At 34.0% G+C, this 25978-nt stretch overlaps 1 protein-coding gene across 2 annotated transcripts in view; it reads right to left on the bottom strand.

Moving 5' to 3' along the window:
• Positions 1–351: 351 nt before the first annotated feature.
• The window catches only part of LOC138703169 (alpha-1A adrenergic receptor-like), an 885279-nt gene continuing 859652 nt past the window's right edge, over positions 352–25978 (bottom strand). For both annotated transcript variants that reach the window (XM_069830836.1, XM_069830835.1), the window contains one exon: positions 352–3109. In XM_069830836.1, the coding sequence (XP_069686937.1) occupies positions 2847–3109 (263 nt within the window). In that variant the 3' untranslated portion in view covers positions 352–2846. The remainder of the gene's footprint in view (positions 3110–25978) is intronic.

Here is a 25978-nt window from a genome sequence, read left to right on the forward strand (position 1 = left end):
GACGTCTGGCATACAGGCTTCGACATTTAAAGTACTCACATTTTTTATCATAGTTATACCCAGAGTTATTAGGCAGGAATCTGTACGAACATAATGAAATAAATTTCCTTTGAATATTTTCCAGTTTTGCCGAATCAGAACTAGTAATAGAGTTCCAAACTACAGATGAATATTCGAGTTTCGATCTCACTGATGTGTAATATAGTAGTAAAAGAGAGTCAGGTGTTGAAAAAGAATAAGTAATTGACCGAATTATTCCTAACATTCTTATTGCATGGTTATAAATATAATAATAATAATAATAATAATAATAATAATAATAATAATAATAATAATAATAATAATAATAATCACAATAACAATAATAATAACAATAACAATAATAATAATAATAATAATAATAATAATAATAATAATTGCTATGTATGGCATTCTCTATCTAGCTTATCCCTCTCATCATAAATCTTAATTCGCACCCTGTATTTAAAGCAATTCTAATTATGAATAACATACATGAGAGTAGCTATTAGGCCTACTACTTAATAATATAGAATTTTGTTAATAAAATTAATTTTCTTTGTATTCAACTCAGGCCTATTTTTGTATATGGAAAACCCTAAACATATGGAATGAAATATGACAGGCCTACATTACGTACAAATTTTCAAATGATAAATTTGTTAATGATGTTGATGAAATAGGCAGAAAATGTTTCACTGTGACTGCGTGTATATTTGATTTCTTGTGGTTGTGTGTAAATATCTGCTCTAATCGAATCATTATACGGTTTGCTACGAGCTTTGAATATAACCTGCTTGACAGGGCCAAACAAGGCTTGAGGTCACGTTCATTTTCCCAACAAATTCTGTACTTACTTACATTTTCGATCTTTTGGACGTTCATATTTCGCAGCATCACCACCGACGGACGAGACACTATAAAACAGTGATATAATAATCATGCCTTCTCTTCATATGCACTGCAGAGAGATTTGGATTTAACCGAGGGATATTGGTACACAATCAAGTGATTAAAATTTATACACCGCCATCTCTCCTAGTCTATAGAAACAAATTTTACATACACATTTCTGATCCTACCGGAAATCGAACCCGGGCCGGCTAGTCTGGAGGCAGACGCGCTACCACAAAGCTAACTCGGCGGACATACACTATTAAATATAAATTCTTTCTTTTATGACATCGTTAGAGTCAACAACGTACTTAAAGCAATGCACAGGTAAAAATTCGAAATCCTGTCATTTTTATCCAAACTTTTTGAAATGTATACTGTATTTTTAGCTTATAATATCTAAACTTCACGTAAAATTTTATGTTACTAAATTAATTATTTTTCAAAATATTACTGATTTTGTGTTTCATTGTCATACAAAATGCTCTGGCAGAATAAATATGAGATTTGTAAAATTGTTCCATGATTTTTATGTCTAGGACAAATATTTTTATAAAGTGGTAGGCCTATATTAGTAAAATGATATAGGCCTAAGACCATTTACGTAAGATAAAATGTACTGTACTTTTATGACGTTACATGTTTTCTTACATCATATTTTTATTATGATTAAATGTGAATAATAAAACAATATATATTTGCCTTTAACAGAAAATGTCACTTTTCCATTATTAATCTCTGCATATCCTACCCTGAAAATTCCACATTAAAATCAGACAAGAAAAAACATTCTGCAGACAGCATTCTGTACATTTTGAAATGTTGAAAAAATGAAATTGAGAAAACAAGCACTGAGTGTATTGTTCAATGATAGATAGCCTACTTATTTCGTTTAATTGTGTCGTCTCAAGTCTACGTCATCAATTCATCGTCATCATCATCATCATCATCATCATCATCATCCGCTTCTAGGTATTAGATCGACTTGGCCTCATGTCACTTTTCGACCCTCCCAAATACTAACATTGTAACTCAATTCTTTATGGTTTTGAGTTATGCTAGTTAATATGGTCTTAAATTGTTTATTTTTCTTCCAGTACTATCATTGTAGCTCTAAACCTTCCCAATCGTATGTAAAATCTTATTGTTACTATCTGTATACACTGATTTACATTATCATTTTAAAACTTCATTTGCTTCTCCTGAAAAATGGAAGAAAGTGAGTTACAATGTTAATACTTGTGAGGGTCGTTTTATTAATGAAATACTTTAAAAATAAAGTAGGAATGAGCAAAACTCCTCATGCAATAAAATTGAAGAATTAAAATATGCTATTCAAACAGAAAATTATAGTAATCACTTCAGACGAATTCCTTCGGGTAAATCATCAAATTTTTGCAAGATTCAGGTAATATTTTTGGGTGAAGTGGCAAAATTTCCAGCATTAATTGTAATTCAGGCAAGCTTAATTCTGTTGTGAATACATGCCCTTAATTTTCAGGTGATCCAACATGAATTAATCGGGAATTGACACGATAACTACCGGTGAACGATTCTCAATTTCGCGGTCAAGTAATAAAAAATACCGCAGCGTATAATAAACGCAAGTCAGGTTTTTTAACGACCCAGATGTCTTGGTGTTGGCTGCTCAATAATCTGTGGCTGTCCATGGCTACATAATTCATCCAATACAAAGTCAGCGAATGGAGAGATTTTATGCGATTTTAGTGACACCATGTTCAACTACCGTATACGTTATATTACATACTCATGAATCACAATATCTGGCCTTGTATGATCTCTTAGGCTATGCTAGAAAGCCTCTTTTGTCCGGAACTTCATACGTCACATAAACGATCTTCATATGTTTAAAAACAATGAGGAAAATGTAATCAAACTGTATTTCAGTTTTCGATTAACAATAAGATCTTTTATCATTGAATGCGTCTTGTAGTGGAGATGCTGGTGGTGCTTGAGAGGCTAAGATCACGTGACCTTGACGTTAAACTGACGGCCATATTGTTGTTGTAAGGTCGGGATTGGCTCTTCCTCTTCCAGCAGAGAATGCCGCGGAATGCCCGTCGAAGTTCTCTAGACGAACAAGCGTATATGAATGGGTTGATGCAGCTGTTGAAGTAGCCCAACCAGAAGGCGAAGTTGAACGGAACTGTGACGTCACAAGACGAGCACGCTGCATCTGTAAATAATAAAAAAAGACTTTATTACTTTAAATACATGATTAATAATCACAGCTCATTTGGATAACTAACCACTTCTCAAAAAACGGACTGAAATTTTATTTTTGTAGGATTCTGAGTGATATGCAGAAGGCAAGTTTTCTTCGAATACTTCAATCTTCTCTGCCATTTCCACTATACATATACTCATATATTATATTATTATTATTATTATTATTATTATTATTATTATTATTATTATTTGTGTACATTTTATTCAATTGTCGGTTTCTGGTTTAATTATATGAATTTTACTTGCTTATAATTTAATACCAATATGTACTCCAATGTGTTTATTATTGTTCTATCGTGTATATTTTATTGAATTATCGGCTTCTGATTTCATGTATTTGATTCTAACAACATTAATATATATTTCACTGTGTTTATTTTTATTTTATTAGGTACATTTTTATTTAACTGCCTCTTTTGATATCATTATGTAAATTTATCTGTAGGCCTATGTAATTAATTAAATCCGATTCATTGTATGTTGAACTATGCAAGGAAGACTTAATCCTGGTTGAGTGTAAGAGAATGCCCTACGGCCTTAACTCTGCCAGGTTAAATAAAGCCATTATTATTATTATTATTATTATTATTATTATTATTATTTCCAAGTCATCATGATCTATCATTCGTGTCATCATCTCATAGTATTTCAATACTCCTGAAGTAAAAAAAAACCTTCTATCTATTATTCGCTCTTTAGGAAAGGGCACGGACTGGGACTTTCCTCGCACGCAGGCCGCTCGAGTTGGCCGCAGATCCCGCTGCGCGCCGCCTACGAACTCCCCTACAGCCTACCGATATCCCTCAACCCCGGTGCCCAGTAGAGAGCCCACGGTGCGTAGCGCTACCACCAACAACGAATGACCATATATCCACGGGGTCCAAGTCTGGCGGCCGCCCGCATAGCCTACTGTACATCGGAGCAAGCCCGAAACCTAGGAAAGAAACGGAGATGACGACGAAAGAGGGAAGAGTAATTATAATGGCGAAATGAGTTCGAGATCCAACGTCGAAAGATACCAATTGTAGAATTGCTTCGATTGTTTGAAGGAAAACCTCGGAAAAAATCTCAACCAGGAAACTTTCCCCGACCAGAATTTGAACCCAGGCCCGCTTGTTCCACGGTCAGACGTGCTAATCGTTAATCCACAGCGGTGGACGAAAAAGGATCTTAGATAAATTACCGATTTTTTAATGGGTTATTTTACGACGCTTGGTTATCTAGCGTCTGAATGAGATGATAATGCCAGCGAGATGAATCCAGGGCCCAACGCCGAAAGTTACCCAACATTTGCTCTTAATGGGCTGAGGAAAAAACCCGGAAAAACCACAACTAGGTAACGTGTCCCAACCAGGATCTGAATCCAGGTCCGCTCATTTCAAGGTCGGACGTGCTGATCGTTACTCCACAGCGGTGGACAAATTACTGATTAGTAACTATTTTATATTATTAGGAAGTAGGCCTACATATTGTATAAGTAAATGAACAGGGAAGTACATATGCAGATTAGAGCACACATTTCACGGTGCTGGGTGAATTCAATGGACGTTGGAATGAAGTAAGAACGGCCGTTCTCATATGGAAAATTACAACATTAAACACATACAGTAGCCTATCTCATCTAGACTTATACAAATAATACGTTTCGTAGCTAGAATGTACGAAGAAGTACAATGGACATCTTAAACAGGATCCATCAAAAGAGTTAATACTATAGCCATTATTGAAGATAAGCAAAGCTGTAATCCTACAGTTCGTTTCGAAACAAATGACGAGGTAAAGGAAGCTGACTTGGAAAAGAAAAGTATTTATGAACCATATATTCCTGACTTGAACATTCATTATGATTTACCTACTAAAAACTAGTCAGGCATGAGACTATTTTTTGGTAATAGGGATACCTACAGTATATTCAAATTTACATGGGACATATTAAAAACTTCGATATTCATCACCAAACTGTGGAAAGAATTATGATAGGCATCGTCAAAGATTCTTTGAGCATTTTGAATTATCACCTTTTTTTAAATCTTCATATTTTAATTTGATATACATTTTATTTTTTATATATAATTATTAGAATAATATGTAGTTTATTGATTAATGTTCTTTGGAACCGATTCAAAATATTCAGTTCTGAAAGAAGTTTTCTATCATTTGTCAAAATTTATATATAATTTACTATTTTTCAAAACTCAGAAATGTTTGAATACATCTGAAGTCTGATTAGTGAAATATGTTACTTGTCAGCGATGTATGCAATGGAGGGGGAAAGTAACTGGCTACCCCTATCCCATTATCTCCTGTATTAGTTGCCTCATGAGTTATGTTTTATGGTGTCACTTGTGAAGTTCAGACCTGTCTTTGGACAGTTTACTACCTACAACAACGCAGAAGTATGAGTGTAAAAATGCATTCCATAAATGAATCGCCCCATGCAGAAAGGGCTTCGTCCATTAGACCTAGTTTTGAGAAAACTAAAACAAAAAAAAAAAAAACATTCTGTACACTGCATTCCTTTCTGCATAGAACTCTGAGCCTGACGCTTCAGTTTCTATCTTTCCAAGCATTGGACTGAATACCTTTCTGCACAGGCCGATGGAGTCACCCATAAAGATATGATTTCCATCGATATCTCATTTCTTAAAAATTTGTGACTGAAGTCCTTTCTGCACGGGGCGATTCAAATATTTCTATGGTTTGGGTTCAGTAATTACGCAGATAATACGTATTTTTTTATAAAATAACACTTCTTTGTATTAAATAGAACAAAATGATAGCATTGCTATAGAACATTATAGTTCGATCAAACAAGAGGCACAATCTTTGACAATGAAAATGATAAAAATTATAATAATTGGAAATAAATAATATTTTTACTTAGAATCTGCAAAAAAAATCATTTGCAATAGATGTGCTTAAAAAAGGAGATGTACTTTGCAATTCCATTTGGAGACACTTCCAGACAGAAGAACTGAAAACGATCGATTCATTTAAGACAAGCCGTAGGCATACTAGCTAATTCTGTGGGGACTTTAGGCTTGCAGGTTCTTATAAAAATATTGTATTTGTTCGATACACTCACTACTAAATACTGAACAAACCGCTAGAATAAGGGAAAAGTGACAGGGCAATATTTTAAATTCGTATTGAGTAAATCAATTACCTTTCAAAATATTTTGAACTTATTTCCCCAACACACATAATAAAATTTTTGTGTTATTTCACATTGTTAAAGAGCCTCCTGTTTTTAATCATAACTTTCTGGACACACCCTCAATATAAATATGCACTAAGTTATAATTAGTAGTACATTCTTTATTCCTGTGGCACGGCAGTCAACGTAGGCAGATGAATACGTAGTTTGTCTGATTGCTCTGCAAACGAACTTGACTTGACAAACCGTGTGAGAAATTACACAAATTTCGATGCACATGGGACAAGATAATTAACTGGGACTGATGGTGGTGGTACCACATCCTTCCTCATGTTCTGCAGCAGGTTATACTCTATACTTCCTCAAAAATGTAGAGCAATTAAGTTCTTCTACACACCTGAGGTGGCTGAGTAGCTAGATCTGCAACCTGCTACGCAGGAAATCCAAGTTCGAGTCCGAGGGAGGCCTGGGATTTTACCATTTGAAAAATCCGTAGTGACACTCGTGGCAGACAATGTCGGAGTTGAGGTTTTTCTCGGAATTCTCGAGCTTCCTCACGTTAGGCGTCAAAATTATTCCATCCGATATCTATTCCGTTTCATTTCATAACATTCTCTATATACCGGCTGGTGGCGTACGAATGGGGTTGTCTGCTCGAAACCTGGATAAGCGGCGAACTTTAGTGTAGTCAGCCGGTGTAGGCTAGTAATATGTCTTTAGGTATCCTGCAAGCAAAACTCAGCTCGGACTCATCGCGGCGCGCATGCTATACCCCTCTTACCCCCCCCCCCTGCAGTAGGTGTAAGAGCATGCTGGGAACGGGAGCATACGTCATCTGCGCGAGACAGTCACGCCCGCTGGTTTCTGCGCACTGAGTTTTCCTTATTGGATGCCTATAGCTCGGGGGTAAACGCAATAGATCTTTTAGGTCTTAGCACTGAGTCGTCGTGCCCCCCTTCCAAGTACAATATAATACAACATTTCTTATACGTCATAGTACGAGTAACAGCCTTTGCACGTAATCAATGCTTTACGCTGTTATGACCCTCGTATAGTGTTAGTCTACTTGTCTTTACGAGGGCTAGACCCGGGATGAGTCAATAAAATTAAGGCACGCTTTGGCCCATTGTGCGCCCTTTACTGTATATGCGATGACTCTCCAAGTCCGACAAGTGAGTTGGGTGGCATTCGTGAATCCGACGCTGACAGGTGAGTCATCCTGCTTCTGTCCCTGATAGAGCTATGTCCTATCCGCATACGAGTAGCCTGATAAATCCCAAACCCTTCCTATATCAGCACTGGATATATGTTAAAAGATATGTAAAATAAATTTTAAAATACTGTATATGTGTGCATATAATGTAAGAAGATCTACCTACGTATACAGGATAGAAATGAAATAGTCTTCCAGATTTCCAGAGCGAATAGCTCATATTGTATGTAAAAAAAACTATATCATCATATTGGTGGAAAGTTCATAGTTTTTTTCAGAAAAAATGTTTTCTTTTTTGCGAAATGTTTAATCATCTCTGTATTCGCTAACTATTCCGAGTAGGATCGTGATTTTTGTCCATATCGATAGAAAATCTAATAAAGAATAATTTATCCCTTTGGCGTATTTGAATAGCATGGACAATTTTCGTGTAAATTTAATTTAACCCCTTCAGACCTGAATTTATATTTAAAAAAATGAGAAAAAACTGGTCACATAATCATTCTGGGGATCCAAAATTCCCAAATCAAGTCTTCACAGAAAATCAAAATTTGGGGACAGTTTTGACACCTGGGGCCCCAAAATTTTAAATTTTATTTTAAATTCAGGTATAGAAATGTTTCAAAACTAATATTCTCCATTTCTATCACATTGAATTTTTCAAAATATTTAAAAGTATCGAAGTCATTCCAAAAAAGAAAAAAAGAAACAATGTACACTATAATGTAGGCTACATCAGGCCTGAAGAGGTTAAAAGCTTCTAATTCCAAGTCATTCCACGATGTTAGCAAGTGGTAACGTCGTGGCAGAGAGCAGCTCACCTACCGAGACACACCGAGTTTGTTGACCTCTTACATCTGTATCACGAGTAGAGTGTGTTGGTGGCGATGTTGCCGGAATGCTGAAACTTCAAACTTAATTTTCTAATTAACTGTGCATTTAATCACAAAACGTAATATAGATTTTCTATTCATTTACGTGTATCCTATCGTCCCTTTCAATCTGCAAGGTTATTTCAATTCCACCCCGTATATAAAAATTGTGTGTTAATAGGTGAGTGGTAATTATAAAACCGGAAGTCATTGATGCCATTCAACATTATAACGCACTGCAGCCAAATAAATAAAATTAAAAAAATATCAGCATCGGAAATCCTTACTATTCCCAATACTTCACCCCAGACTATTTTGGCTATTGCAGATGATAGTACAGAAACATTTAAGATTAAAGATGTATACATTTTAGCCATCCTCTGATAGAGGTTCTGACTGATACGTACATCTATTATCAGGTAGTACATCTCACTTGTCGATATGTGTCAGAGGAAGAACAATTGTTAGTATGCATCTGAAGTCTGACTAGTGTAACATGTAGCTAATTAGCGATGTATGCAATGGAGGGGGAAAGGAACTGGCCACCCTACTCCATTATCTCCTGGCCTACTTTCCTTAGAAGTGATGCGTTTTGCTATCACTTGTGAGGTTCAGATCTGTCTTCGGACAATTGACTAAACAACAAACAACATTTTAGCACTACCTACTTTAGTCTATGGATCAGAAGCCTAGACTCTGACAAAAAAAAAAAGATGTTCAACGTATAACTCATGAGATGCATGACTAAAACGGTACGATACACAATTTGGGATAGAAAAATAAATACAGAAATTCTGGAAGAATTGAAAATATAACCTATATTAAATTTTCTTCGAGACTACAAAAGTAATTGGAAACAGCATGTCCAGAGAATGACAACAGAAAGATGGCCAAAGGCAGTGCTACATTACCGCCCTTCTGGACAACGATCTGTTGGAAGACCATTGAAAAGATGACAAGAGATCATTATGACCGCTACTGCTTGAATTAGATGATGATGATGAAAACGATAGATAGATTTATTTATTTTTTTTATTTTATTGGGTTATTTTACGACGCTGTATCAACACCTAGGTTAGTTAGCGTCTGAATGATATGAAGGTGATAATGCCGGTGAAATGAGACCGGGGTCCAACAACGAAAGTTACCCAGCATTTGCTCGTATTGGGTTGAGGGAAAACCCCGGAAAAAACCTCAACCAAGTAACTCGCCCCGACCGGGATTCGAACCCGGGCCACCTGGTTTCGCGGCCAGACGCGCTGACCGTTACTCCACAGGTGTGGACAAAAAAACGATAGATAAATGATAGGGAGGTGGAGAGTTGATGAAATGATAGAGAAAAGCAGGACTATTCCAGAAAAATCCTCTTCAATGTCTGACCGGGGACTGAACCCGGGCTGTCTGGGTGGAACAGCAGTGCGCTGCCATTTGAGCCACAAACGCGGCATTATATTGCGTTAGAGTCTTAGACCTATATTTGCATATTACGTACTACAGGTTGCTGTTTATTTTTTACACCTTCAATCTTTTGTTGGAATTTACCTACCAGAAGGATTAGCCTACATCCCTGAGTTCGTAGAAAACGAGAAGCTCTATTGTAACTTCTTTCTGTACCAGTAAATAAAACACAATTCTCTATTTAGCGCTGCTTTCACTTTCTCATTATATTAAGTGTCAAGAGAAGGTATGGTGTTGCTCTGAAACAGATTAGAGACCTCCACGAAAATAGACGTGTTCAGCTTTCCTGATACCAATAAAGTGGCTGTTTGCATGTCGTCTGGCTACCAATCTGTCTGTGATTTCTCACAAATACTGCTACTGAGGAAGGGCCTGAAGGCTAGCACCGCAGCCCCAGGCTTATTGTGCCTTATCACTCCATTTATTTAGAAATCATTGTTTAACCCTCGCAACTTAGCTGCTCTAGAATTTCATGTTATCTACTTATCTGGGGTCTTTTTTGACCCCAAGCGTATTTTTTGAACATTTTACAGTTGTGTGTGTATGTATGTATGTATTTACATACGCACGCACGCACGCATGTATGTATGTATGTATGTATTTTTTGTATTTATTAAAAACGCCATGTTCCATTACAGTGAGTAGGCTAATACTACATGCACTGAGCTCTCTTATAATAATACAATTATTTAGAATCATCTATAACAATTCAAAGTTTACAATCTAAATTCAAGACCAGGTGATTTTGTTTTTGCCATTCGCTTATTTCTCTCGAAATTTATGCTGCATTTATATTGATTTTCTGCAATTTGAAATTTACAATCCGATTTGGATTATTTTCTTTTCCACAATTTTCTCTTATTTTTTCTCTATAAAAATGTTCTAAGGTCACAATTAATTATTTACAATTTCTACCATTTAATTGAACATTATTTACAATTCTATTTTGTTTTGTTTTTTTTCTACCATGTATGTATGTATGTATGTATGTATGTATGTATGTATGTATGTATGTATGTATGTATGTATGTATGTATGTATGTATGTATGTATGTATGTATGTATGTATGTATGTATGTATGTATGTATGTATGTATGTATGTATGTATGTATGTATTCTGACAGGAACATTTCCTAAATGTTACGTTTATCCGAATGTAGTGTTTTCGAAGCCATTTTCCGAATTTTCTTTTGGATGTGTAACTGACTTAGCATTCGGCTTTCATTTGATATTTTATTGATAATTTAGAATTTTGTATATCTCTTTACAATATTTACATTTGACCTTTTACTGGAACTTCGCAAATCTGTTAACAATTTTTTCAGACAATGAATGGCAGTAGCCTATGGTATGACGATGTTGTGACCAACAGTTCGCAAGTACTGTAGCCTTATGTTGTCTTCGTTTTGTGACCCGTAGCCTTGCACAATAGTAATAATAATAATAATAATAATAATAATAATAATAATAATAATAATAATAATAATAATTTTATTTATTTATATTTCTTTATATACAGATTTCTAATGTTTACACATCTTTGTGTGCCTAAAGTTTTAAAGTCTTATTCTTGTTCTCCAGTCTTCTCTATCCTTCCAATCCATGTCGTCCAGTCTGCACTCTCTCATCCCTGTTCTAATCTCTTGTAATCATGAATTTCGAGGTCTCATTTCCTTCCTCTCCCAGGCATTCACCATTTCAGCACTATTTTAAGTAATATTTATTCTGGCATTCTTCTCACATGCCCATATCAGATCAACTGCTTAATAATAATAATAATAATAATAATAATAATAATAATAATAATAATAATAATAATAATAATAATAATAATGATGTAGTAATTTATTTTCCTCTTGTGTAATGGAATAACGCAGTCACAAAGGAGGTAATATTTTTTTACTGCTACTAAAATTTTAAAACTGGGTTACAACTCTGTCTCGATTAGTCGCCCTTAATGGAAGTTATCTTCGTTTCCTTTTATTTGAAGTTTCACTTTTAAAGGGATATAAGTTTTGATAGCTCCAGGCATCGTCTACGAGTCTTCGAAAAATTTTCCTTTATAGTTACGCACCTTATTATAAACGTTCAGACCGTACTAATACCCCAACTTTGTATATCCTTTTTATATTTTTAATGTCATTTCGTAGCCTCCAGCTGTTCGCAAGTAGCAAGCATTCCCTACTTCCAACTTTTACTGCTTTCATTTATTGCAAAATACCAAACAGTGGGGAATACAATCTACAAGGAGTGAGCCATTTGAACCATTCGGCGTCTAATAATATGTACACAGAACAAGAACAGCAGCAATATTGTGCAATACTTAATGCGTACGATTCATGGATTGAAGCAATATACAGTAGAACGGCATGAAAAAAAAATAGGCTTAGTAAAAATGTCTGTCAACTGTTTTACAACCCAATAGTATAGTTTTTCATATTATTATGCTGTATTATTATTATTATTATTATTGTTATTATTATTATTATTATTATTATTATTATTATTATTATTATTATTATTATTATTATTATTATTATTATTACATGGCTGCGAATTCGATCCCTTCAATGTATAGACTTAGTTTGCTCTTGGCAATGATTTATCATTTATGAATTCTTTTAGGCATTACACTCAATTATCATTGTCTCATAGTATTCTTAGTTATGGATTTTAAAGTTATCCATTATTATTTATCCATTCATCGTCATTATTGTAATTAACTGTAATTGTATTTATGTGTAATAATTATTTTTGTATTATGTTTTGTTATATTCTTTGTGCTGAACTGTAATTATTATTATTATTATTATTATTATTATTATTATTATTATTATTATTATTATTATTATTAAAATGTGCTATTGAAGAAATATTAAAGGCAAACCGATGGGGACAAAAATCTGAACTAAATCTCATGTTACACAGCATGTTCGTTATTACAGGTATCCATTATGCAAAAAATATTATTAACTAGTATTTTTATATTACTCCCCAAAGAAGCTTAATGTTAGAATTTCCAAAACAGTTATACTACCGGTTGTTCTGCATGGTTGTGAAACTTGGACTCTCACTTTGAGAGAGGAACAAAGATTAAGGTTATTTGAGAATAAGGTGCTTAGGAAAATATGAAATTACAGGAAAATGGAGGAAGTTACACAACGCGGAAATGTACGCAGTTTATTCTTCACCTGACATAATTAGGAACATTAAATCCAGACGTCTGAGATGGGCAGGGCCTGTAGCACGTATCGGCGAATCCAAAAATGTATATAGAGTGTTAGTTGGGGGGCCGGAGGGAAAAAGATCTTTGGGGAGACCGAGACGTAGATGGGAGGATAATATTAAAATGGATTTGAGAGAGGCACGGACTGGATTAATTTTGCTCAAGATAGGAATCGGTGGCGGGCTTATGTGAGGGCGGCAATGAACCTCGGCTTCTCAAAAAGCTATTTGTAAGTAAGTACCTATTATTGTTATCTTTTACTATCTTATTTCATTATTATTAGTAGTATTTTTTACGATTCAAATTATGTATAATTATAGCACGAATGGCCGTATATGCTCGTGCGAAGAATTATGTGTGCATGTGTTTGTATGCATTAATTAATTAATTAATTATTTCTTAAAAGTGACACATCCTAAAAAATAATGGGTATTCATATCTGTTTAAAATTGTCATATTCGCAACACTTTTATAACCAATTTATTTCTTCGTATCATTCCCATCGAACACAACTAACACACTTCGACCCAATGCGGCGAAATAGGGAACTTCTATGAGGACACAACTTTCGTCATTAAACTCCCCTGGTCTTATTTGGATGCATATTAAAGGATTATATTTAACTAGTGGCTTGTGCAGCAAATGCTGCTGCAAACTAAGTTCGTTAGACGTTCAAATAACAATTTTTCAGATTTATTTTCAATGAAGAATACTTGTCTTTTTGATAGTTATTTGCTTCCATAATAATGAAACATACTTCCTCTGAATGGATTTTTTTAGGCCAAATGCTTTTTCTTGAACCTATCCAACTTCAGTTTTTGAGTTTCAACGCGAAAACGCAAGTATAAATGTCAGGACGATAGCAGTAACTATTTCAGGCCATTGTGGATTGTAGGCAAAAGTTAAAAAAATGTCAAGTTTGCTAAGCCTTCGAACAATAGCTTTTTCGTATTGCTGCTGCATGTAGAACTTGAAATGTAGAGCGTAAAATCATTTTATCCTACTAAGAGATCTTGCTGAAATGATCTGGAGACTACAAAATTTTCTAGGCCTCTTATTTTATCAGTAAGTAATACCTTTTTATCTTTCCTTAGGAACTGTAATTTTTGCGGTTTCTCGAGCCAGTACTGAAGACAATGACACATATCAATATCTACACTACACCGCCATTAAGTATATGAAAAAGACCCAACCCCACTGGGTTAATAAGTATAAAAATATTTGATTTTTAATAACAATATTATTATCTTACTTAAGTTTTGTAGTTATATATAGCAGCCACTCAGTAAATTATAGAAATGAAGATCTAAATTAAGATATTCTCTACATTTACGTACATAACCTCAAAACGTTTCACTTTCATGTCATCAATATAGCATCAATATTATGTACAATTAATGAAAAATATACGCATCATGATATTAACTATAATAATATTTAATTTCTAATGGTAATAATGTCATCAAACCACCTCAAGTTTCGTAGATTTGAATATCCAATACACGGCTGTACTCAGAAAATAATACACTGCAGAATCAGTTTTTAATAACAAATTGAATTAAGCTCTAAATATGTCGGCAATCCTGCAGGTCATGGCCTTCGTGTAATAGCCTATTGTTTATTGTAGTGTGTGTCTTGTTCTGAAATTCAATCAAGTCGGCCGTGATTCAATAACATTAGTTCTGAAAAATGACAACAGTTGGATTTTGGAAAATAGAAAAATTATGTAGGAAAATGGACATTTCACTGAAAACTACTACTTTTCCGGAAAACTTTGGATGCCAGGAATGAAAATGTGTGGCCACTCATTAAAATCCGTTCAACCGTTTTCCCGTAATTTTCATTACCAGTTCAAATTATATATATATAGATTATATTTTTCGAGTATCAAATCAAGAAGTTAAACTGCACATACAAACATCATTCACAAAATGATCAAATACACACGTTATTGAGAAATTCGTAAAAGGTAAAAGAGAAAAAAATGTATCAATTGTACTAATTTTCTTTCATGCAATTATTTTAACACTTGAAATAGAGTTGTGTTATAAAACCGTCGTTAATTTCACTATTCAAATTAGCGATCCCATAAGAAGATAATGTACGATTATAAATTCCGGGTACGCATATAAATCTGCAGAAATGTTTGTAAATTTCACCATCTCTGAAACGTAGGCTATATAAAACACTGTGTAAATAACAATGGCGACACTGTCATGCAGCTGGGGTCTAATGTCTACGTGTCTGTTTACTCTTAAGGCATCTGTCTTGCTTAAGAGGTTGTTTTGGGTTAAAGTTCCCATTTTTCCTTGTCTGTGTAATTTGCATTGCTAATTAAGTTAATTAATTCATGCAAACAGCTTGGCATATGAATTTAATGGTTTCTTCGAGATACTCTGAGACTAGGGTAGGAAGATTATGTAGAAAACGTGCTTAGTTTTTGTAGCTTTCCTTAAAAGGGATGGTTTGTGCAACCACAATTACAGTTTATGTACAATTGTACATATACTCTTCGCAAGTTATGGCAGGAAAAGAGAATGTAACACCTGACGTCTGTTTTAATCTCTATAATTGAATTTCCTTGTTACAAGTTTCTTAGCAAGCAGCGAAAGGTTCTTTCTAGAGATGAGAAGTCTGGAAGAATCGACTCAGTTGTAATGATTCACTAAAATATGTGTTAATTAATTTGATTCAGAGATGGTCCGATACCAGTATGAATGAATAAGACTGCATTTCAATTTCTATTCAGCGATATCTTTCGTTTATTACTATATAATTTGCTTCACGTTCACCTTTTGTTCACTAGATGACAGCACATAGCCTAGCAGTTGATTGAAGTAGTGCAAAACAAACTGAAGAGGTAAGAAAAGAAGATGGTCGTCCTCGGGTGAACGAGTTAATTTATAGTGTTCATTAAGTATGGACACACACACAAATTCCACAATTTGGGACATCTGGCCGACATCTACGGCTGACCACTAGGATCCAGAATACAAAGCAGAGGTTAAATTAAAAATAAAATACAATATGATTTGCGGAGAGAATATGGAACAACGATAAATTTAAAAATAAAGTACAATTTGATTTCGGAGAAACATGAGATGAAAGTACAATGAAGAGTAATGAAACGAAGTAAAAAAAATATATATTACACAGTGTTATACAAGTGATTGTGTAATTAATTTAATTTCTTAAATTTTAATTTCATGAAACAATTTTTATACAAAAGCTGTTGGAGATAAACCATACAATATGATACCAGTGTTCGGAAGAAGTTAGTTATTTAGACATATAGGGTGTGACAAACTTTATTTTTAACGGCTCCATATTTTAAGATTAACATATTCTGAATCTCCATTAAATTTACGTATGGATACAAAGAAATTTTATTCATTCATCCATTTCGTGTTTTTCAACTATTTATTAAATTGAATAATTTCAAGGAAAAATTGTTCCGGGGCCGGGTATCGAATGCTCTACCGACTGAGTTCCCCAGGAAATACACATAAGCCCACCATCGGTCCCTATCCTGAGCAAGATTAATCCAGTCTCTACCATCATATCCCACTTCCCTCAAATTCATTTTTATATTATCCTCCCATCTATGTCTCTGTCTCCCCAAAAGTCCTTTTGCCTCCGGCCTCCCAACTAACACTCTGTATGCATTAATTCTTGATTCGCCCATATGTGCTACATGCCCTGCCCATCTCAAACGTCTGGATTTAATGTTCCTAATTATGTCAAATGAAGAATAAAATGCGTGCAGTTTATGCGTTGTATAACTTTGTCCATTCTCCTGTAACTTCATCCCTCTTAGCCCCAAATATTTTCCTAAGAACCTTATTCTCAAACACCCTTAACCTCTGTTCCTCTCTCAAAGTAAGAGTCCAAGTTTCACAACCATACAGAACAACCGGTAAATAACTGTTTTATAAATTCTAACTTTCAGCTTTTTTGAGAGCAGGCTGGATGATAAAATAAATTATTTTAAAATACACATTAAAATAAGAATTATGTCTACTGAAGATATTTCAAAGACTCTATGTCTGTTGTTCTTGTGGGTACATTCAAGAATAAACAGAAGAAAAAAATCACTCAAAAAATACTTATATTTGTGGAAATAATCCGGGAAATGTCATTTAATGCACAGAATGCAGCGCCATTTTGAATTGCTAATTACCAATAATGGTAATAGTTATGCAAAATCTAAAAACAGCATATAATTTCGTTATTAATTACTCTTTTATAATGAGCATATAAAATTTAGAGGTTATGGATTTATTCATTGGTTACAAAAAAATATTGCATTTCAAAAAACTTTCAGTACCTACTTAATTATGTCCCCCCTTAAATACGATTATAATATCACTGACAACTTCTATCCATCATTCTACCTATAAGGATAAAAAAAAAACAACTGAACTAAATAAGGTTCCTCTACGAGCCACCAGATGTCACAAATACCGCAGTGTACGTTGCATCGCTTTATTTCGCTCCCTTCGTTATTAACTACTCTTTTAGAACCGATTTATTTTTCTCTTTTAAATGACATAACTTCGGATTTTTAATGGATATCTATTCTGCGTTACTTTATGTATACTCTATGAATAGTATTTTCATGTGACTGTATGCAGAATTAATTAAATACATGTAATTTAACTGTAGGCCGAACCGTGTGGCTACACGCTCTAAGACGCAGTCCGAAGGTTCGTGGCTTCGAATCCCGCCTCGGGCATGGATGGATGTCCCTTGTTAATGTTATGTCGTATGCATGTCTCAGTTAAAGCCCCCTTGCTCTGTTGACCCCAGGCTAGGGAAGGTCTCCAAATGTGTTGAGATCTAATGACCGTGTCCATAGAACCGTTCCTTCCCCTAGGCATTGGTGTGTAAGACCTGTAACAGTGGAGGTTAAACGAACAAAGAAAAAAACGAACTGTACAATTCATAATTTCAAATTTTAGATTATAAAGAATATCTTTCGTGTGTAGTATGTTGTTGTTGTTTAGTCAACTATCCGATGACAGATCTCGACCCCTCAAGTATACCATCAAGGCAACACTCATGAGATAACTAGGCCAGGAGATAATCGGGTAGTGTGGCCAGTTCCTTTCTCCCTCCATTGCATACATCGCTGACTAGCTACATATTCCATTAATCAGAGATCACATGCATATACAAACAATTTTCTTTTCCTCTGACATATATTCTGAAGTGAGATGTATTCCTGATAATAATATATTAATAATAAAATTAATATTCCATATTGTAGGCATATCGAATATTATTTATTTATTTATTTAATACTTTACACTTGAGCTACATTAGGCATTGGAGCCCGAAAGAGCAGAAGCTCGTGCTCGGGCGCAGTTCAGATCAGTTATACAAAATATATCACAAAATTATGAGAGTTCATTGAGCACAATAACATTAATAAGTGGTAAAATACATACATGATGTAATAATAGGGTCTATATACAAATAGAAAATAGAAAAAGACATGAATATTAGAGTACTAATTTTTAACTCAATTAGCTTAAATAATTAATCCGATTTGTTTCTTAAATCTATGTGTGTTAAGTGTACTTAGCTCAGGGTAAGCTCCAAATAATGCTTTATAATTATATTTTGGGTCCAAAATTTCTGATGTGTAATGTGCTATATATTAATAATAAAATTAATATTCCATATTGTAGGTTACATAAGATTAATACAAAGTTTTCTGTCATGGGGATGAGATTATATAATAAGCTTCCCAATCAATATTACAAGTTATAGTCCCGTCGCTCTTATTTCTGGCAGTCAATCACGTTGCAATTCGGCTATATTTAAACGTATGCGTTTTGTGATTCGCTGATGAAGACGTTATGCATGTCCTAAGGCTCGATAAATACTTAATATAATCGCCCACCATTTTGTCTCTTTCGTTGGCGTTCGCAGAAAGCACACGAGGACGTTATTTGCCGCTCAATTATTTTCTGAATTACAGTGCGTTTGATTTATTAACATAGGAGCTACGACATGATAATGTTTAACGGTGTGGCAAATAGATTCCTCGTCTGGTAGCTCTGCAACGAAAGAACAAAAATGACGAAAGATACTACCTACCTAGATTTTATAGAGCCTTCACTTTCTAAGACGTAAGCAAAGAGGAGGAGTCACGCCGGGAATAACAGCGTCGCGACTATACCAACCAATAGTTTCAAAACTAAATTTTATAACTGGCTTCTAATTAATCGTTTCTACCATGTAGATGACTTTTTAAACATATATTCAAATGAAATTATTTTTTTATAATTAAAGGTGTCTATCTACATTTAGTTACAAATAATAGATTAAGAGTGTAGTGTTTTCATCAATTTTTATAGTTCTAAAATATTTTGTGTTTTCATTGTTCTAATTAAACTTTACTGTTTTAAATTATATGTATTTGTAATTGTTTCTTTCACCTTCTGTATTTGTGCTGAAGCCTATCACTGTTTGGGTGGGTAGGTAGATGGGTAGGTAGGTGGGAAGATAGATAGGTAGGTAGGTAGGTACATGGATGGATAGATAGATAGATAGATAGATAGATAGATAGATAGATAGATAGATAGATAGATAGATAGATAGATAGATAGATATATAGATATATAGATATATAGATAGATAGATAGATAGATAGATAGATAGATAGATAGATAGATAGATAGATAGATAGATAGATAGATAGATAGATAGATAGATAGATATAGATATAGATATAGATATAGATATAGATATAGATATAGATATAGATATAGATATAGATATAGATAGATAGATAGATAGATAGATAGATAGATAGATAGATAGATAGATAGATAGATAGATAGATAGATAGATAGATAGATAGATAGATAGATAGATAGACGGACGGACAGACAGACACAGACAGACAGACAGGCAGACATAGATAGATAGATAGATAGATAGATAGATAGATAGATAGATAGATAGATAGATAGATAGATAGATAGATAGATAGATAGATAGATAGATAGATAGATAGATAGATAGATAGATAGATAGATAGATAGATAAGTAAATAAATAAATAAATGAAAAATAAATAAATAAATAAACAAATGAATAAATAAATAAATAAACAAATGAATAAATAATTGAATAAGTAAATAAATAAATAAGTAAATAAATGAATAAAAAAGTAAATGAATAATTGAATATATAAATAAATATATATAAACAAATATATAAGTAAATAAATAAATAAAAGTAAATAAGTAAACAAGGAAATAAGTAATTAAATAAGTAAATAAATAAATTTTACCACTAAGTATTCCTCAAGAAATGCCGTGAATCGAAGCCTGATCGCTGTTGGTAAGAAGCCTTCAAAACACTGAGCTGAGGCTGGGTTGAATGAAAGTAGGCCTCTAAGCAATATGAACATTGAAACATTGCTTAACCTCTGTGAATGAAAAGGTGACCTTTGAAACGCGGGATGCACATGATGCAACTTGAAGCCCTCACGCACCCTGCTAGCTTTCGCGTGGCCTTCCTCTCTGTGAAACGAGTATTACAGAGAATGTAATCGACACAAGACATCTTCAATTACCGCGCGTGACAACGCCTCCACTCGCGAAGAATGCAGCTCGGGTAATTGTGACAGAACTGAAGACTTTATTTGCAGACGACAACGTAAATAATGAAAGGTTTATAAGAACAAAATAGTAGGCAGATACAATTAAGATAATTAACGAAATAATGAACGAATTAATTGTTTATAAACAAAAGAATGAATGAATGTTTGAATGAATAGAAAAATAATAAACGAATGAATGACCGAATAAACGAAGGAATGAAAAAAATAATTAATGAATCAATGAATGAGCGAATGAACAAACGAACTTATGAATGAATTAATTCATCACCAATGAACGAATGAATAAACGAATGAGTGAGTGAATGAACGAACGAACGGACGAAAGAATATATAAATAAATAAACGTATGAATGAATGAATGACAGAATAAATGAAGAAATGGAGACATTAATCAATCAATAAATGAGCGAATAAATGAACATATGAATAACCAGTGCTCTAACATTAAATACCTTACTCTATGCCGATGATCAAGTCATAATTTCCAATTCAGAGGATAATTTACAAAGAGGATTATATACATTAAATAAAATATTAAAAGATTTTGGGATGGAAATTTCAGCACAAAAATCAAAAGTAATGGCATTTTTAGGACAAGACCCAATCAGAAGTAAGATAATACACAATAACCAATGCCTCGAACAAGTACAAAATTTCAATTATCTGGGTTGTGAAATATATTATCAAAATGAAAAAGATGTGAACAAGAAAATTACCAAATTTACACAAATTCTAGGAATAATAAACAATACATTAAAAGCTAAATTAGTACCAAAATCTACAAGAATAAAAATATATAATACACTAGCATTACCCTCCCTTTTATACGGAAGCGAGATTTGGACATTAAAGAAAAAAGACATGAACAGAATTAAAGCAACGGAAATGAAATTTTTCAGGACAGCAGGATATACTCTTTTAGACCGAAAAAGGAATGAAGAAATTTGAGAACAATTAGAAGTAGAGTCAGTAGAAGAAAAAATCAGCAGATACAAATTCAATTGGCTAGATCATGTTAGAAGAATGGAAAATTCAAGAATCCCAAAAATTATGATGCAGTATAAACCTAGAGGGCATCGTCGACCAGGAAGACCTTTTAGAAGACTGCTAGATGGGGCCGAAACAGGTCTACAGAGGCCTAATTCGTGAAGGATGATGATGATGATGATGATGAATAAATTAATTCATCAACCAATGAATGAATGAATAAACTTATGAGTGAATAAATGAACGAACGAGTGGCTAAAGGAACTAATGAACGAATTAATCAAGGAATAAACGATTCAATGAATGAATGAATGAATGAATGAATAATGAACGGAGGAATGACTGAATCTGTGAACAAGCAAATAAACAGATGAACGAGTTAATTGATCAATGAAAAAAACATAGAATGAATGACTGAACAAACGTATGAATGGTCGAATGAACGACAGAGCTTGATGAATCAATGAACGAATGAATAAAAAACAAGAGAAAGAAGGAATCAACGAAAGAAGAAAAAAACAAATGAACGAATGAAATGACCAATGAACAAAAGAAAGAATGAATGAATAAATGAATGAACGTTTGAATGATTGGATCAGTAAATGAATGACCGAACAAACCAATCAACTAATGAATGAAGGAATTAATGAACGAAAGAAAGAATGAATCAATGAAGGAACAAATAAACTAAAAATAAGAGAATAGATTAATAAAGAAAAGAAAGAATAAATGCATGAGTGAATAAATAAATGGGCGAATAAATAAACGAACGAATGAATTAACGAACGAGAGAAAGAAAGAATATTTAAGCGATTTAATGAATGCCGAATGAATGAATGAATGAGATAAATAAATGAATTAATTAATAAGCGAATGGATAAATTAATATATAAATAAATAAATTAATGAAAAATAAGAGATATTTGAATGAATAGATAAACAGATCAATGAATGATGAACGAACAATTGAGTGAATAGACAGGTGAAGAAATGGATCGATAATTGAATGAACAAATTAACGACTAAGTAAATGAATGGATAATTTAAGTGTAAGCAAATTGGAAATGAGTGAGTGTATGAATTAGAAGTGAACAAAACTAACTGCCACTTTCGCTCGCTGTGTTCGTTGCATTTGTCTTTCGAGTCTCGTCTCGTCATTCTCGTGCGCTTCGAGTCTCGCTCATCATTCTTGAAATAGCATTTGGTCAGAGTGGAAAGATTTCGTAACTTTGAATAACATACATCATTGAAATAAATATCATTATAAATGTTTAAATGAGACAAAAAGACAAAACAGAACAGTGTCTTAGTTATCAAAATGTTCTGGTTCTATTGTATGATATTACCTATGGTTATATAAATAGAAAAAAAAACTATTCTCAAATAAATTTGCATGTATAAGAAACATAAAACATAACGTTAATATCTTTTTACTTGAGATTGCACACTTGATCTCAAACATATGAAAAGAAAATTCCTAGCCTTTTAATAAGGGCCTAGTAATTAAATAAAGACTGAGGAACGGATTATTATACACTGAAAGGTAGAGATGATGTTTCAAATAGGATACTTGATTGTTTATACATATATAACAGTTGCCGAAATAGATAAAAGTTCAGCCAGGTATAAACAACTGTGGCGATTCAAGGCTGCTTGACGTTCGGGACTTCGGGAGTGATCAAATCTCGACGTCTCGAAACACTCACAAGCAGTCTTTACTTCAATGACGCAACGTATACAACATTGTTGTGCGGGTTTTCGGCTTTGCGGGAGCTGTTAGTCTTGCTTTCTCGATCGTTGTTCATCTCTAGGTCATACCTATCTGCCCTGATGATGGAACCTGTACATAGTTCGGAATCGTTGGAAATGTGAAGTTCCAGGATACGGTGACATACTCAATAGTTTATTTCTGATTATGCAGCATGATTGCCGGATGCTGCGTAGCTTAAAATGATGCTACAGATTAGGAATACGCTGTGTTGAAATAATTTGTCGGTATTGACAAGAAAGAGCAATAATAATAATAATAATAATAATAATAATAATAATAATAATAATAATAATAATAATAATAATAAACTTCATATACATTATATAGGCTTATCTAGTAAAATAATGAGTAAAAAATTCGTCTACTGATAGCATATCGAGGAAACTTTTGAACATAAATCTTGAAGAAATATCAAGCCTAAAAGCATAGGTATAACAGTGTTGATGGTGATGACGTCAAGGCAAATATTTTGTAATTATTTGGTTGACACCATAAAGCCTTGAGAAATAACAAGTTTGACCCGCAAATTACTTGGTAACAGGAGCTATTCACCTTAAGGGCCTTATACAATGGTACATCGTCTTAGGTGTCAGGTGAAAATTAGAGGTAAAGCAGCGTTAGTTCATTTTGAAGATAATTATGTCGGCAATCTGAGACCTTGTGGTGGAATGAGGAAGTAGAGTGGCTGAGAAGAGCTCAGATAACCCGTATTGCACTCCTGGGAGTAAATAATTATGTATTTTAGCTGCTCCCTGGCGAGAGCACAAGGACAAGCACAACAGGTTATTAATGATCATATTATAACACGAGAAACATATTGAGAAACATAGAGAATTTACCATACCAACCCACATGGCATTTGTTGATTTTCAAGAAGTTTTTGATACAGTGAGCAGAGTACGGCTTTGGGAAGTTTCAGTCCAAACAGAAATTTCGAACATATGATTCATGCAATACAAAGCATGTACGAAAATACAAAAATCAAAATTAATAACACTACAAATAATGAAAGTAGAATAATAAACAAAGGGGTGAAACATGGTTATTCAATGTCCCCTACCATGTTTAATATCTATACGTGGTGTGTCTAAAAACTTCGGTGAATGGTGCCATATCTGAACGGAAATACAGCGCAGGTGCGCGCGCATGCACATGGCTCTTCAGGGACGTAGCGAGAAGCGCCACACCTGAATCACCCTGTATATTCTGCTTACGGTTTCCCTCCCGTAAGTTTGCACCAATATTTCATGCGTCTCTGTTGCCATTTTTCCCAATTTGTAGCAGAACGTGATATTCACGCGTTGCTTCATTGCGTTGTGACACTAGACTACTTCTCACACAGACTACGTTCTATTGATCACAACGGATTTACCCTGCGGTCACGTGTACACCTTTCTAGGTGGCGCTTCTCGCTACGTTTCTGAAGAGCCATGTGCATACGCGCGCACCTGCGCCATGTTTCCGTTTAGATGTGGTACCATTCACCGAACTTTTTAGACACACCACGTATAAATGCTATTATTAAGACTTGGGAAATTGAATTAACAAAACACTTCATGATCAATGACTACCTACTTAATACATTACTTTATGCAGATGACCAGATCATTTTAGCTAATTCTGAAGACAATTTACAAAAGACAATATACACTTTACAACAAATAGCAAACGACTATAATCTGAGTATCTGTACAAAGAAAACAAAACTAATGGCTTTTTAAGGGAAAAATCATCAAAGATCTAAAATTGTTATTAATAATTATCAGTGCATAGGATAAGTCAGTGAATTCAATTACCTCGGTTGTAATCTCTCCTACATAAACTCTATGGATGTAGACTGAAAATTAGCCAAATTTCTACAACTTTTAGGTACAGGTAAAATCAAAATTACTGAAGAAAGTCAGACCAGAGACAATTTTGAAATGTTATAAAACAATGGAAGTCTCAACTTTATTATATGGATTAGAAACATGGGCCTTAACATCAAATCAACTCCGATGAATAGAAGTGGCTAAGAAGAGATTGCTAAGATCCCTAGCAGGCTATACTCTTTTTGATCATGAACGGAATGTTGACATCAGAGAGGAATTACACATCACAGCCATCACTGAAACAATAAAAGTTTACCAGATAACAGGTATGGACACAGATGTCCAATGTCAGGTTACCTCAAAGATTGTTTGCTTACAGACCTAACTGGAAGAGAGACCTTGGAAGGCCGAAAAAAGCGATGGAAAGACCAGCTCACCTGAGACGGAACAGGCTAGAAGGCCTAATCCTTGACAGAATTTGATGATGATGATGATAACACAAAGTGAGTATTAAAATTAGAGCATTACAGTATACACAATATATTACAACGAAGATTACATCGAAAACGATGATGATGATGGCGATAGCAACGGATGATGATATTGGTGATAATGGCGGTAGTGATAGTTATATACAGTAGATCCTTATCTGGCGCGATATACAGCATCTCGAAGTAATTCA

The sequence above is a fragment of the Periplaneta americana genome, chromosome 7 (assembly GCF_040183065.1).
Source record: "Periplaneta americana isolate PAMFEO1 chromosome 7, P.americana_PAMFEO1_priV1, whole genome shotgun sequence".
Taxonomy (NCBI): Eukaryota; Metazoa; Arthropoda; class Insecta; order Blattodea; family Blattidae; genus Periplaneta; species Periplaneta americana.